This window comes from Rhamphochromis longiceps, linkage group LG10 (genome assembly GCF_057381845.1).
Source record: "Rhamphochromis longiceps isolate RC_006_pf linkage group LG10, R_longiceps_female_GT1.1, whole genome shotgun sequence".
Taxonomy (NCBI): domain Eukaryota; kingdom Metazoa; phylum Chordata; class Actinopteri; order Cichliformes; family Cichlidae; genus Rhamphochromis; species Rhamphochromis longiceps.
Window position 1 is genome coordinate 22,325,588 of NC_140566.1, and position 16,534 is coordinate 22,342,121.

General features: G+C 38.8%; 2 protein-coding genes across 6 annotated transcripts in view; one reads left to right on the forward strand and one right to left on the reverse strand.

Moving 5' to 3' along the window:
* adgrg4b (adhesion G protein-coupled receptor G4b) lies at positions 1 to 16,455 on the forward strand. The gene is given in 29 exon segments (XM_085421665.1): positions 1 to 79; positions 1,784 to 1,914; positions 2,027 to 2,264; positions 2,743 to 3,015; positions 4,329 to 4,426; positions 4,800 to 4,861; positions 5,007 to 5,052; positions 5,229 to 5,257; positions 5,534 to 5,688; positions 6,521 to 6,727; positions 6,815 to 6,888; positions 7,029 to 7,123; positions 7,566 to 7,726; positions 7,816 to 7,945; positions 8,822 to 8,922; positions 9,072 to 9,276; positions 9,359 to 9,524; positions 10,206 to 10,352; positions 10,449 to 10,583; positions 10,676 to 10,712; positions 10,799 to 10,902; positions 11,834 to 11,955; positions 12,262 to 12,530; positions 13,129 to 13,246; positions 13,713 to 13,791; positions 14,373 to 14,574; positions 15,271 to 15,372; positions 15,644 to 15,808; positions 16,334 to 16,455. Coding segments are annotated over 29 exon segments (3,852 nt in total).
* adad2 (adenosine deaminase domain containing 2) overlaps positions 15,466 to 16,534 on the reverse strand; it is a 21,592-nt gene continuing 20,523 nt past the window's right edge. Inside the window, exons 12-13 of one of the 5 annotated variants that reach the window (XM_085419657.1) lie at positions 16,298 to 16,451; positions 15,466 to 15,788 (exon numbers count right to left, since the gene is read on the reverse strand). The gene's annotated coding sequence lies outside the window, so the exon portion shown is untranslated. The remainder of the gene's footprint in view (positions 15,789 to 16,297; positions 16,452 to 16,534) is intronic. The other 4 variants (XM_085419653.1, XM_085419654.1, XM_085419655.1 and 1 more) reach the window with 4 other exon arrangements.

Below are 16,534 nucleotides of genomic sequence, written 5' to 3' on the forward strand. Positions count from 1 at the left end.
ATGGTCATCCTTCAAAATTACCTGAATGTTTTTTTCTCTCTGTCTCTGCTGGGCAGCCCGGGTCCTGCTAAAGCAGACGGTAGGAACAACTAAAAAAATGGAAAAAATACAAAAGAGATCACAATTTATTTGATCACAAATCATGTTTGCGTATTACTTGAAGCCATGGTTCTGTGAGAAAGTCAGCTGATTGTAAAAAAGTCAAAATCATCTAAAACAAACCTCACGTATATCATGTAGAGCCATTAAAGACCACAAGGTGAAAGGTGGAAAAGCATGATGTAATACTGTAGACAGTTTAACTGACTCCAGATTCAGCTCCTGCTGACTAAATAAGTAAAGAAGAAAAAAATGTTCTTCACACGTTCCTTTTAAAGTGGCCGGGTCTGTAAAAGTGGCCGCAAAACACACTGATGATGATTTCTAAAGCAAAAAGATAATTACCCATTAGGGTAATTTTTGACAATGAAAAAAAAAGAGTTGCAATGAGACTAACAGTTAGGTTTATAAGTGTTTTTTTTTCTTTCTTTTTGTGATTGAGCTTGCGTACACCATCACAGTGCGTTTCAAATCAAACAATCTATGGGTTAAATTCAATGTTAACAAAAGCATTGACTTAACTTTGAGGAATTTTTATACAGTCCCCCATTTTCAGATGTTCAAAGGTAAGTGGACTCACAGAATTTTAAGGGTTATAAAGGTTGATTTTTTTTTTAGAGCTGTGCCAGCTCTTTTAGATGTTTTCTATCTTTTGAGTCTAAAGTATGAAAAAGGGCTTCTTGAAGATGTCTCTTGGACTGGTAGATCCACCCAACCCCTCATCGAGTGTTCTTTACTTTGTTAGATGTTTTAAGGCTGTTTTTCTTAACCATGGAAATAATTCAATTTTCGTTGCTTTTTGTGGTCTTTCTGGCTTTTTGTTGTTGGTGAGTTGGTTGGTGCATGCAAGCTTTGTAAGAATGAGGCAGATTGCTGATTACTACTAAAGTTTTTGCTGTCTCTCTGACCGGGTTGTTTTGCCTTTTCAGCCCAATAATGGAGTTTCACTGAAAAGCCTGGAATAAACTCCACTCTTTTTGCTGCTTAATAACCAGAGAACAGAACCTCCCTGCCAGTCAATTGTCCAATTAATTATGAACCTCTAAAAATGGGACATTATGCATAAAACAGTTCAAACACTTCAATAATATAGTAATTATTTAATTCAGATGAAAAATTTTAAACATATTTCGTTTCAACAGACAAACAAACCAAAGAAAAAACCCAACCCTGTTTAAATATGAACATAATTGAGGTTTCCCAACACACTGCGACAACTCTCAGTTTTAACTAAAACTGAAAAAGGATCAAACTCAATGCAGAAGCTGAATTAAGTGTCTTAATTACTTGAAAACCAGACTGTACACACTCCTTTCAGGAATGAAAAATGTTCTTTTTTCATATAATACCCAGCAAAACCAGTTAAGAAGCTCCAAAAGTGATTTGCTTCCACAACAATGTATGGTGAAAATCTACCAGTGGATCTATCAACATCCACTGCTCATTTCCAACCAAAATACACAACAAAGTCTGGACATTGTCCAATGATCAGGAAATCCATCCAGAAAGACAGTCTCAAGATCTCATAAATAAATTAGAATACATGATCAATAAACAGCATTCAGTATTGTAATAGGAAAGTTATGTAACGTCCAGAAGGTTCTGAAGGTAAAACCTTCTCCCTTTGTTCAGATTTCCTGCTGTGGAAGCACTTTTTTATAAAAACGATGTATTTTTCTCTCAGTGCCTAGGTTCAGTCTATGGGGGGAAGTGGCTAATTTCACTGCAGGATGCAGCCACTGGACACTAAAGCATCAGATCACCATCCCCCCCCTGCAAGAGCTCACAGTCTGCTTCTACCTGAATCTAGAGAAGGTACTGATGATAAATGTCCTGCAGTTATAACTGGTTTAACTGTCACAGGGATATTTTTAAAGGTGCCAAACAGTTAAAGAAATGAAATCTCACTAACTCCAAACATGTCTAGACCATAGGTTCCTCACCGTGGACCGCCTTTATGTACCGACATCCAAAGGCACAGTATGCTGAGCTGGGGCTGGGGTTTAAGGCGGGTCATTTAGTGGTCTGGTTGTTTGGCGTGGAGTGGAGGACCCAGAAGATCGTCCTCCTTGAGTCACAGTGGTACCCACTATGCCTGACCTGGTCACATACGAAAGACAGACCTGCCCTATACCTTAAAGGGACCCTGCTGAACCTCACGGCAGGTGGGTTTCCTCTCATCGTGTGCTCTTTAAAAGCCTAATTTTATTCTGGGATTAGAAATAAAGATTGGTGAAGAAATAAAGATGTTTTTTAGAAATGGCTTTTGGGATCTAGAAGTCTGATCCTCTCAGTTTTCTCCTGTAACTGATTCTGATTTTCCTACACAGGCTGTCAGGCAATACTGAATGCAGGTGCTCCTTTTCAGTCTATTATCTAAAACTTGTCTGGCTGGAACATCTCAATGATTTATATATTGATAACACGGTTGCATCAAGTGATAATCTGCTTACAAAGGTCACTATCAAGAGTTATAGCCGTCTTGTGTTTTTGCTCATGACGTCTTAAATGAATCTGGGCTACAGCTACATTCCCTGTTTAGAAAATGATATGGAAAACCTGCCTTGGCTGTTTCAGTGATTTTTTTAGTCTTTCCTTGACCACCTTTTGTATGCCTTCCCTCTCTCACAGTCCTCTATGGAGCTGCTTCTTCTGCCTCCTCTTCGTGCTCCACACTGGCCCCCAATGGATCGCTCACTCTGGGATCAGGACATTTCATTGTAAACGGCAACATAAAGATCATTCCTATATCCCGTGTGTCGGGAAAACTCTCTCTGTTTCGGATGTGGGGGAGAGAACGCAGTAGCAAGGAAGTGGCATCAATGAACTGTACAGAGGGGGATGTTGTGAAGTGGGAGAGAAACAACTGGGACACTCAGATCTGTGCTCCACTACAAGATTGCAGCCTGAATTGCAGTGAGCATGCAACTTACAAACCCTGAATACTTTCACTTGAAACCTTTGCCGTTATCATCTGATTTTATTTTACTGCAGTAAATGCCACATTCATCAAGCTTTTTCCAGCCTCAGCGATAGTTTGTTGGCTGTCTGTGGTGTATCCCCTCACATTAAATACTCACCACCTGTCTATTTGGCAGTTAAGTAAATGTAAAAACAAATTCATAATCAATTAGATGAAAATTCGAAGCATTAATCAAGCAGCTTGTTTCATCTCTACAAAACTGGAACAGTCTACAGTTTCAATAAGATGATAAATGTTGACACTTTTACTTGTTAATGATTCTAATTTCTTGGCTACTAAATGCAGGAATTTTATGAAAAAAAAACATTCCAGTTTTTCTCAGAAATATGGAAGAAGTCAGAACTCATGACCCCCAAAGATTTTTTTCTTTTACTGGCCCTAATCCTCTTTCATAGCACTATAGAGCTTAGTTTACATAAGAAAATTCCTTTCACACAGTCTGTTCAGCCATATGAAAAACGCAGTATTAGTTCCACGTGAATCTTTCCCTCTAGCTGAAAGCGCTGCTCCAGTTTTAGGTCAGTGCAGATAGGAAAAAATACAGTTTGATCTTTTCTTCATCATAATACAAAATATATAGTTTATGACAGTGGTTCTTAACCTATGGGGCAGGTCGCAGTCGTGGGGCAGGGAGACACACCAGGTGGCTGCTGGTGAAACTAAGCTGAATAAATGTATTTTTTTAGGAAAAATAAAAATGCTGATGCTTTTACACAGACTTTCAATTAAGTCAAGTCTGACTTGGATCCTTTTAATTGTTAATGATTGATGGAAACGGTGGGCTGTAAAGTCATTTTACTCTGCAGGCTTCTGAGGTTTGAGAGCTACTGGTTTATAATAATAAGCAGCCATTATTAAATAGAGGCAGAGTGATGTGGGGATTTTTAAGACTGATACCAATATTTAGTGATTCAATAATCCAATATATCGACTGATACTTTTTTCTTTATTCAGACAAAAAAAACCCAGAGATTTCTCAGCATTTGTTATCTGTAGTTATTTATGAGTCCTCACTAAGATAATATGACAATTTCTCCCTTCTCTCCTTTACTTTCAAGCCCAGTGGTATATTGGTCAGGTTCAAATATTTATAAGATAAAGAAAAAAATCTGTCAAACTGTAAAAAATACATATATATATAAATATATACACACTGAAGTAGGCTTGAAAGTTATCACTCTTGTTTTTTTATGGTCTTAAATGAAATCTACAAACATTTAATGCAGTTTTATGTTCTCTTTGGCAGCATGGTCCATTTACCAAGTGAAACTGATAATTACTATTATTCGTCAGGATGAGAACAAAACTGAGATCTACACAGCCAGAGACATCGCACACCAATGGGTAAAACAAACAAAAACTAAAAAAAAAAAGGTTTATTCATCTATTTTTAAATTCTTGAAAAACTGTTATAAGAATAATTATTTTTATTACCTCTACCAATGAGTTCATGTCATTTATTCCATTTTTTAAAATATATATTCTGAAGAGAAATTCACAGACTCAATCCAGATATTGTTTTGGATCCAGGAATTTTGTGTGTGCTGTGGCGGGAATTTGTGTAGGGTCAGACTTCTCGTCATTTATTTCTCTGAAAAATTCCAGACCCTGCTGCTTTGGACTTCATTATACTGTGCAGGCTTTACTTTACATTTATTCAGCAGCAGTAAATCTCAGCGGCTATAACACTGCCTTCTGCTCTTTGTTGTTCCTGCAGCTCAGACAGGAGCTGCCGAGCGACATCTATTTACACATAGTATCTGTGTTTGAACTATCCAGGTAGGAGATGATTTACATTTGCAATAAAATTCATTTGAATCTCACTGTGTGTCACACAATTAAATCTTGTTTTATAGTACATGTCAGAGGGGAGGAACAAATGGGCCATAAGGTTACTGAGTTTCTTTGATTTTCTTATTTTCAGATCCAATACAGAAGACCTCGTAAAAACACCATATGAAGACCAGCTGGTAAGAACATCAGAGCTCAACTGATGCATCAGGTTGATGTATGTATGAGGGGATGTTATCTTAATGCAAATATAGCTGTGTCTGTTTGGCCAGTAGGACAGTAGGAGTGTAAGACCTGGACAGCATCTTTATCAGCATCTTGTTTCATACGTATTAAATGTTCTTCTATTCTTCAGATGCGGTTCAGTCCCTCCAGTGTCAACAGGTAATATGGTAGAGAGTTACAGTTCCCAGAATATTGTGTGATTTCTATCTGACTTTTTTTTTTTTTAATGTACAGACATGTTTCTTTCATTTGTATATAAAACAAAACAAAAAAATTTTGTAATCTGGGAAAAACATTCATCTTAATAGAAAAAAACCTTGGTTGGGCTTTAACTTTGGTTAAAGAGCCCAAAATAATCGAAATACCTGAAAAGCATTGTTGTAGAAGAGAATAAGAACGTGGTATCTAAAGCATGACTTTGTGTCTTCCTTGTAGTTTTCGCTGCAACGTATATGTGAATGTCATCCCTGCTGTGGATGTGGCAGATGTGCAGTCTCTAATAGCCACGAGGCTTAAAAATCCCTACAACGACCCCAGTGGTTTGTTACAGCTGTGGGCTGATGCAGAAAACATACACACCACACCTGTCGGTAGGAAACAATTCTCAACAGAAACTGATAATAGTTAATAAAAACTAATTATAGTTCTTATTCGTACATAATAACCAAAAAACTTTATATTTTTTATAATCTCATTTGGCTTTCATAACAGTTTCTTCCTGGTCTTGCCTTGTTTTTTTAAATTTGGTATTTTTCAAAAGTCTCTTTTGTTGCAAATAGTTTTTAATAGTTTTCTTTCCAGAAACTTGCTTTGGATGAAACGTTTGTGTGATCTTTATTTGAATCCAATAAATCCCAAGTTTTCCATTAGTTTCAGTATTTCAGATTCTGTTTTCTTGGTCGAATAATCTCTGCAAAGCTTTGCAGTAGCTTTAGGTCATTACCTTGGTATATGCACCAACAAGCAATCAGTTTAAGTTTGCAAGTTTTTAATGTTCTCCAGCTTTTCTGCAGACACAGAGGAGGAATATCAAACTGAATTCACATTTATATTCCCAAATTTTAATTGACAAACTGGACTTTCTTGAGTGCATAACGTTCAATCACAAAAATTAATTTATCTAATTAGTAATGAAATAAATGAAATTTTAAGGGTGTTTTTATATTTATTTCCATTTTTATATATTTATCTATATTTTAACATGAACAAATATCATTTTGATTGAAGCGTTTGTGCATACATTTGGACTAACCGTTACAGAAACAACATTTTTGTAATAACAAATATTGTTCATTTAAAGTAGACGTGGCATAAACTGTTCATTGTGTGTTGGTCTAACCAATTAATAAGCACTGTACGTGTGCGGTCTTGTGAAGTATTTGCAGAAAAACTCATTGTGGGTCTCTGACATGCATCTTCCAGATGGTTTCTTAGTTGAAACCAGCAGCTCCAGTACGATGACACAGCCTTCTCCGGTGACAAATATTACCTCTACAACCACAATACCATCCTCCACACCCTTTTCTACCACCGAATTTAGACCCCCAACCACAAGCATCATCACAAGTACAAGTTCTACTACCGTAGCCACGCCCATGACCATTGCCACAAACCCTGAAAATGTCTCCGGTCAGTTTCACAACTGCATGTACGGTTCATCTGACATCATAAATTACTTGGTGAAAACTTTCTGATCTGTCTCAATTTCCTTTGCAGAACTGTATTTTCAGGTTAAGGTGAACGTGTCCATAACAGGCGGCTGTGACTCAGAACAGATCCTTAGGTCCTGGGTAAGTCTTACAGAACACCCAAGCTCTTATTTTAAGATACAGGAAACTATTTTTCCTTCACCTGGTTAAATATAGGGGTGTAAAATCCTGACAGCAGAAGTAATGCAGTAAAAATGAATGCTAACTTCACCTCTTCACAGCTCAACAATAGCCTACCAAACAACTTGATGACAGTGCTTCAATTTCAGCTGGTCCCCAAAGCTCAAAGGTAGAGTACCACACATCAACTCACCCAGTTCCAGAAATATGTCACATTCTGATGAACGCAAAGGTCTTTCAATTTGAACAACTTAAGTTACTGATCTCACTTCCAGAAATCATCCTAAGCTGCAGTCAGAATACCCTACCAGAGTAAGTAAGCATAAAAAATATGTCAGTGACTTCTTAAACCAAAAGGCTGTTTCTCCCCTGAAAGCTTCATCTTCATCCTTTTTACTCTTTCCCAGGTATTAGCAGACACAGTTTCAAGGTAAGCTTTGTGTGTCTCCGTACAATTTTATTTAGAACTGATTACAATAAACAAAAAATTTGAAATTCTGCCTGGAGGAGGAGGAAACTGGCTGCTACGTTGTTCATTTTTATTTGCCTTTACACAGATAATATTAAAAAAGTATAACATCATGATGTTATATTTGCTATGTACATGAGCGCATTGTCATTCTGCAAACCATATTTAGCTCTGTTACTTCCAGAAGAGAGAGCTGTATTTTCCAGGTCCAAGTCATGATGCAGTCAGACATACATGAAATCGAAGAGAAGATACGAAACATACTGCTGACACCTTATAATCAGGGGTCCATCTCCATACTCACTGAGGACATAGAGATAAGCCAGATATGTGAGTTAAAAAAAAAAAGGGGGGGGGGGGGACCCAGCCCTGAAAATCTTCTCATTTTGATCTCTTTCTCAAACATCTCACTGTTCCAGTGTCGTTTAAGTGCAATGCAGAAATGCGCCAAACCCTGAAAGGCCTGTTTGTGTGGCCTGAAACTTCAGGAGGAGAAACTGCCAATCAAACGTGCCCAAAGAACCCGGACCACCACGCCACTCGACACTGGTGAGAGCTCGGACTGTTAATCATTTTTCATTTGTAGTCCAAGTGAAACATCTCACAAAATATGTGATTAAATGGCAACAGGTCAGTGACATGGTTGAGTTTAAAAGCAGCATAGTGTGAAAGACTGCTGGGCAACTTGCTGCAATGAATCTGTGGGTTTCGTCATCTATGTAGGTGACTTTTTTAAAAGCTTAGAATTATCAGGGCTGCTGGATTTGTCTACTCAACAATATAAACCTTTACTAGTGAAAAAACATTAAAAAAATTACTGGGCTTCATCCTCTTGATGCCCTGGATATCTGCAGCTAAAGTAATGGAAATCAATCCAGCAGTAAAGATTTATTAGACCAACACTGCTAAAGTACACATGCTCTGACATTTGTCCTCATGTTTACAGTTGAAGTGTGCTGTGTGTTTTATGTATTTGGCTGGCTGATAAATTTAACACATGGATACGTCTGAGTATTAATCACATCCGTTGGTATACATTTATATGGCTTTACTGCTGTTCTAAAGACTGCGTGTTGACTCAGTGTCACAACACTCAGTGATGGCTCTGCTGTAAATGCATTAATCAAGACCTCAGTGTGACTAATGAGAGGTTAAATGATCGGTAATTCTCAGAATCAAAATGGCTCACAGCTGTGTGAGGTCTCACATAATGTCACCAATCCATCCAATTAACCTCATTTCTGTTGTTGGGTAGTTAGCCGATGCCATTTATTTTCCAGTAAGAGTGCGGCTAGCAAATGTTGATATGCAACATGCTGAGGTGGCAGTATAACCAGATGATGAAAATTTTAAAAAAAGGTTAAAGGTTTTACTCTCTGCAGATTTTTTTATGCATTCTCCCTCTGTCCACCTTCTGTTTGACAGTAAAGGCAAGCTCAATACCCATTGGATGGCTCCAGAGCTGGAAGACTGTGGTCCAGTGGTGGAGACCATCCCTGACCTGTACCATGTCAGTGTAACTGCCGGTCAGTCACAGACTTTTTTCCCAGCTCTAAAATTACCCAAACATCTGTATTTCCAACATAAACCCTGTTACATATTAGACATGTGCTGTGTTACAAGTTAGAATGGGATAAAAATGCCTGTTTCACAAGTTGTGCCATTTAACTTCCAGATAGTGCTCAGGATGTGGTAGATATGATTGAAGTCTTACTGAGTAACCACTCCACACTCAACTATGACGAACTGACGATAGTCCTCAACAAGCTGCAGGACATCATTAACGTCAGTGTGGTCACACCAGAGCTGGGCCAAGCTCTTCTCAACATTATTTCAAACATACTGAAATCTGAGAGCAACCTGGTGCCTTTTACTAACAAGTAAGGAATGAATGCAGAACGAGAAATAAACTTTTCCAACAATCTGATGTGGGGACACTAAAATCTTCTGTTTTCTCTCCAGCATCCTGAATATTACAGAAGCAATGGGAGACAGGATAGTGGGTTATGAGGGTTCCTCCACCCTGGTCGCTCCAGCCATCGGCATCGCAGTGGTGGATGTAGTTCCTGGAGAGTTTAACAGTTTAATGATTGGAGTGGCGTCTGATGCTACTGGCAAAAAACCCGAGGTCGGCAAAATTTCTCTGTAAATTTTCTTCCTCATTCTGTTGCTCGCTTCGAACTTCAGCAGGTCTACTCGACTATGTCTACAAGGCTGCTGCCATGTGATTGGCTGATTTAATATTTTGTCATTTGCCCCATCTCTCTCCCCTCGCTCCATCTCAGCAGCTTTCTTCCTCTTCCTGAGCCTGGTTCTGCTGGAGGTCTCTTCCTGTTAAAAGGGAGTTTTTCCTTCCCAATGTTGCCAAGTGCTTGTTCATAGGGCAGTCCTGTGCTTGTTGGGGTTCCTCTCTAATATTGTAGGGTCTTTATGTTATAATATAAAGTGCCTACAGGCCACTGTTGTTGTCAACTGGAACTATATAAATAAAACTGAATGTCTGCATTAAGAAGCAGGTGAACAGGTGTTACAAAAGGTTTCCACATGTGGAATAAAACATGCTACTTTGAACCAATAAATGTAGGCTTTTCTACAGTCATTGCTTTGAACAGTGCTGTTTGCAGCAGCTTGAAACTGACACTAAACATTGTCTTTCTTGGCGATATTTAAGCAAACATACAGATGAGTCTGTACTTACCGCATTAATGCTGCTCAAATTGTCTGCAGTGCATCTCAGAAATCAACGGTGCTGTTAGCTGAAACATGTTGCCTGAGCTTTAAAAAGAATTAAGAAAATTTGTCTTTATAGATTTTTATCAACAGGTATCCCCTCAACAGCACACTGGCTTTCATCTCCCTCCCATCTGCCCTGCAGCACTGCTTCCCCCAACAAGCCCCAAATCAGACCCGACCGAGAATCCAGTTTCAGTTCTACGCCATCGCGTCGCTCTTTAAGGTGGTATTTTCTATGAAGCCACTTCTTTGTGAAGAATTGCTCCTAGATGCTTATTAGTGAAACATGTTATTCGTATGTACTGTGTTTTAACTTCAGGGGAGACAAATAGATCAGACCCTCAACACTTTTGTGGTGGCAGCCAGTGTGACCAACGCCAGCTGTCCAATCAAAGACCTGGAAGAAGATATTGAAGTCACACTCCAACATCTTATACCAAACACAGTAGGAGAGGTTGTTCTATCAATATACACTGCGTGTAATGAAAGCACCTTTAATCAATGAATGCATTAATGTTTCTTTTGTCTCTGATTAAGCCTTACAAGCAGGTCGAGTGTGTGTACTGGAACTTCAATAAAAACAGTACGTCCTGATCTCAGTCCTATTCTTCCAAATCAAATCAACTCTGGAAGAAGCGGGCCACATTAAACATTACTCTTCTCATGCAGATGGACAAGGAGACTGGGACAATTATGGATGTCGGAAATACAACAGCAGCCCTTACTACACAACCTGCCTGTGTGATCATCTCACACACTTTGGAGTTCTTCTGGTACAAACTACTACTTTAATATTGTTTTTCTGTTTCCTAAAAAGCACATTTTGGCAGAGCACTTTAAAGTTTTGGTAACAGCAGCAACAATACACACACTACTAATTATGTTTTTCTTTTTCTTGTATCAAACTGAATTGCAGTGGTGTCAATATGCTTTGACCAGGCTTAACCAGCAGAGGGCACTAAAGGAATAATATTTAAAAATAAACTACTGCAAAGAAAAGTTTGAAACAGTTCATTATGTTCGAGTAACTCCCGACAACATATACTGTAATGGGATTGCTGTTTTGCAACAATTGCACCATTATTAATAATAATAAATATGAGAAATGCCTCCTGGGCTATTCAGTACCAAGAACGCCAAAATTAAATGGATAAATTCATCATTAAATAATTAAACGTGTCTGTAATTAATTAAAAATTGAAATAAATACATAATGTATTGAATCTATAATTAATTTCTAATACATTTTATTTAGAAAGATTTACTTATTTCGCTAATTATTCCATGGTTTCTGTGGTGCAGACCAGTGTCCCTTATTCATTACTCTGTGGCTTTCAGCCTACAGAGTAATGAATGCCTACCGAAGAGGATTTTTTTAACCACTTTAAATTATTTGATTAACAAGTTGTTTCCTTTACATAAATTAATGTCAGATTTTTCCCCCTATATAATTAAACACAATAAAAATACATAAAACCCCATTCCTATACTTTATCACTGAGCTATGATGAAACTAATTTTACTATAAGTGCTAGAGATAGTAAAAGTGTTTCAGTGTAGTAGTGGTTAGACAGATGCTGGGCTTTATGCAAGTTTACATAAAGTAAACTTGCATATGGGAACAGTTAGGAACAGGATCAGCCAAGAGCTAATAATGCACACTGGAAAATACAGCCCTGTAACCAAACGTCTCCATGTCTCCAGGATGTCGCCAGGACTCAGTTGGACCCTGCTAATGAGCAGATCCTGACCATTATCACCTATCTTGGTTGTGGAGTCTCGTCACTCTTCTTGGGAATTACCGTTCTCACGTACACGGCTTTCGAGTAAGCGTTTTCTGCTTACATGCAGCACAGATCTGTGGGTGCTACTACAGGCCTGTCAACACCAATTCAAACGTATGAGGAAAACTATTGTTTTAAGTGAGGCACACATTGTTTTCAGTGTTAGAAAACAGCAAAGGATATGCTGAAGTTTCACTGTCATGGTGGTATTTTAATGCATGCATTTCTCAGGTTTGTTGAGTTTACTTCACTGCTAAAGGTTTTTCTGTACGTGTATCTACATGTAGCACAAAAGTATCATAGTACCTAACCTCTCGACTTTCTCCACGATGTCTATATCTCTCTTAGAAAGCTTCGTAGAGACTACCCCTCTCAGATTCTCATCAACCTCTCTCTGGCCCTGCTGGGCTTGAATCTGGTGTTTCTGGTCAACTCCTGGCTGTCCTCCTGGGGTCTGTACCCTCTCTGCGTGGCTGTGGCCTCCACCCTGCACTACTTCCTGCTTGCATCATTCACCTGGATGGGATTAGAGGCCGTTAACATGTACTTTGCCCTTGTTAAAGTATTCAACGCCTACGTGCCCTCTTATATGCTCAAGTTTTGTTTTCTGGGATGGGGTGAGTCACATTTTTGCATGACTGAATTTTAGTTAATGGCAACACAGAAAACATTATTACTTATATGGTGTGATGACAGCTCATAAAAATCTCTAATGGGACGCATTATGCTCATTTCCAGGTCCATCTCTAGATCGTTAGACTCTAGCAGAGATGCTCTGCATGAGTCATGGTTCCAAAATAATCTTTATCATATACTGGGCCCCAGTGCAGAGTATTAAACCATTTTGCTCCTCTCCCTTTAGGTCACCTTCTGATTGGCTGCACCTCACAAAATCAAAATTTAAACAGCAGATGGAGGGAACTGGGCCATATTAATGATTTCCCCTCTTTCTGAAATCATAAAGAGAATAAACTGCCTGACAAGGAGCTTTTTGAGCAGTGTGACACCTAAAGTATAGCCTCACAGCGATTACTTAAGAGTTTGGGTATTTTTAATATGATCATCAACAATTCTAAAAGTGCATTACATTAGACAGCTATTTTTATATAACAAAAAGGGTTAATTTTAAAAGCAATTATATTTTCTGTTTGTTTTTCTGAGGGTATGACATTGTAAGTACATACATACTTGTATGTATTTGAAATCTCCATCCAGGGCTTCCTCTGGTGATTTGCATCCTGGTGCTCATCGTGAACAAAGAGGCCTACGGCAGTCACATCTACACAGACACTTCTTCTTCTACCTTACAGCTGCTGGACAACTCTGATAACTTGTGAGTTTTGGATTCATCTTTTATTCATTTTTCATATCTTGATACATACTTGATGATCTGAAGAGAGTTGAAGGTTTCATTCAGCTTTCACATAGAATCTCTCTCTATATCTAAAGAATCTATATCTATCTCTTAGCTGGAAAAAAATGAATATCACAACACATTTTCTCCAATTACAAAAGCAAATCCATGATGTAAAACCACAAATCTTCAAAAATAGATAAAACCATTTCCTTCACATTTTATTTTCAGCCAGATCAAGCTGATCTGATGTCATATTGGAAGTCATGTAACATGGTATTACACTCTCGGGCTATCCAAACACATGATTCAAGAATGATAAGTCAGTAAGATGTTTTCATTAGTTGCAGAAGGTTCAAATACGACCACACTGATCATTCATCGTGTTCACTGATCTCGTCTACTAATGCCTCGTCTGTCTTTTTCCTGTTTGTCACCCTCCCAGCTGCTGGCTCCAGGACGATGTGACATTTTATGTGTCTGTGGTTGCCTACGCTGTGTTCATCTTTCTCTTCAACACCGGGGTAAATCATTTCACATTTCATTAAAGATTTTACTTGTCAGATTGTTATGTGTTCTCCTTATTCCTTTTAAATTCAACATGGGTACGCTGTGATCAAAGAGGAATGGAGATGGTGAGAAATAATGCTCAAGCAACTTGTGGCGTTTGAATGATGCTCAGATGGTACGAAGTGGCCCAAAGTGTGCCTAGAAAATATTCCCAACACCCTTACACCACCAGCAGCCTGAACTGTTGATATAACGCAGGATGGATCCATGCTTTAATGTTGTTTATACCAAATTATGATAATCAGAACTGATCATCAGAAATCTTCATTCTGATGCTCAGCCTGAATTTCCGCAGGTTGCCTTGACCATGTCTACATACCTAAATGCACTGAGCTGCTGCCATGTGATTGGCTGACTAGACATTTGCATTAATGAGCAGCTGAACAGTTTTATCTAACAAAGTGGCTGGTGGAGTTAGAAAAAAAACCCCTTCATATTAGACACATTCTTTATTACTGTGTAAATTTGCTTTTGACCCTTTTACCATGTGCCTGTAATCCAACCACTCTGAGGCTTCTTTTCAATCTCCTCTTAGGTTTTTGTGGTGGTTCTAATCCAGATTCGACGTATGCGAGCCAACAGCCCGGCGGGGACCAGGAGTGGAGTCATGCAGGACTTGAAAGGAGTTGCCAGTCTAACCTTGTTACTGGGGCTAACATGGACTCTTGGCTTCTTTGGCTGGGGGCCAGGCAGAATAGTTCTGCTGTATCTGTTCTCTGGACTCAACAGCCTGCAAGGTTGTCCTTTTGTACAGAGGCAGTTAATGAAAGCTCGATAACGTCCAGATAGAATTTTATTTTAAGTTTGAAAGTCATCAAGCTTATTTTTACCATATAAGTAACTGTTTAGCCTCAATCTGTTGAGGTTTTTTTGAATACTTAACGTCTCGGTCAGCCAAGTGTGTCTTTATTAGCTGACATGAACATCTGGCTGTGTTAGTTCTTCTTTTCAGTCAGTCAAAACTATTTTGAGAAGTAAGGATAGTGTAATATGCCAAAGATCAAACATTATAAACATGCACGGACTTGTAAAAAGATGGTGCTTTACTTTTAAGAAGACGACCTTTTGGGTGTTGTTGTGGATTTATTTATTGTGTGAAATTTTGCTAACCACGTGTGCAGTTTTCCACAACAACCCTCCTTTGCAACCGGAGTTCAAAAGAAGCTCGGATGAGGGAAAAAAAAAAAGATGAAAAGGAAGATTTCAAACAGCCAAATGATGCAACCATATCACAACAGCTTTCACCTCTACTGATCTCTCTTATAATACTTTCTTTTGTATATTAGAGTGAAGCAACCACCGCTGTTTACTTCTCTATATGAAATTATTCCAGAGAAAATTAGAAATACCTGCGCGAGGAACAAAGAGCTTCAAACCCAGATCTTATCTAATCTTGAGCTCACGACCTTTTCTTACTTTTCTATTTGCTGCAGGACTTTTCATATTCTTCTTCCACTGTTTAATGAAGGAGAATGTCAGGAAACAGTGGAGGATTCACCTCTGCTTTGGCCGTTTTCGACTTGAGGAGCACTCTGGTATGAGACCCACACGTAACACAGTGTGACCTCATCAATTCAGTTCAGTTACTTTTATGGCAACCTTTTTGTTGAGGCTCATAAAGTAGTACTGAAATTAGTACATGATACTGATACTATGCAAAGACTCGATCACACTCAATCTAACAAATCTGTTTGTTTTGTTTGGTGCTGTTAAAAGTTCAACTTATGGGGTAACTTGCAATGAAAGCAAAGCAGCAAACTCTACTTTGGGCTTCACTTATATTACTTGTCTGCCACTGTTGTCCAGAATGGAGCAACTCTGCTTCGATTGGAGCTCAGGCAAAGCCCAAAACAAATCCTCCGGGAGCAATAAGACCATCAGTCGGCTCAACTAAGTCCTCCTCCACAGATAGCACGTCAGCTTCCTCCAACTACAGCCAGCGAGATTCATCCTGCAAGAGACCAGATCTGGGTGAGAAAACTAGGCACCACACGTCCTGACTAAACTCATAACTATGATTCGGTCAAGACATTTCAGTACACTTATCATGAGCAAGATAAATTAAGTACATGATGACATTTCAGCGAGACGTTCATTCTTCGGTGGACTTTCCTCTGTTGACATTAAACTTCCTTGGTTCTAATCTGTTATAAGACATTTAAGCTTACAATTAAAAGTTACAGTTCATCCTGTTTAGATTCAGGCTCCTTAAAGTAAAACGATGATCACCGATCACCGTTGCATTCAGCTGCCAAAATTCACACTGAAGGTCACTGCTTACATTAATGAGACTGCACTGACGTTAAGTAATTACCAGGCTTTGTAATTAAGCTGGTTTAGACAGAAGTAAAAGGACATGTCTGTTATTCCTTAAAAAGGTTTCCGTCAACCATCTGACAGCTCAATTTCAGTTTAAACTCCCAGGTATACATTCTTCTCACACACACAGGTTTTTCACACCTCTGAATTGCTCACAGATGTTTAATTATCTTGTAGGCCTTTTTATGAATTCGTTGGCGCTTCCTCAACCTCAGAGAAGCCCTTTGGGTCCGGGAGGTCCGCCTTCCTGCAGAGGGGTGAGCCCAACACCTGGCTGGAGGAATCACGTGCTTCACTAGCAAGAATAAAGAAGAGCGCAACACATTGACTACCACTAAAGATTTGTCTTAGTGTTTTTAGCCATGTAACATGAAACTG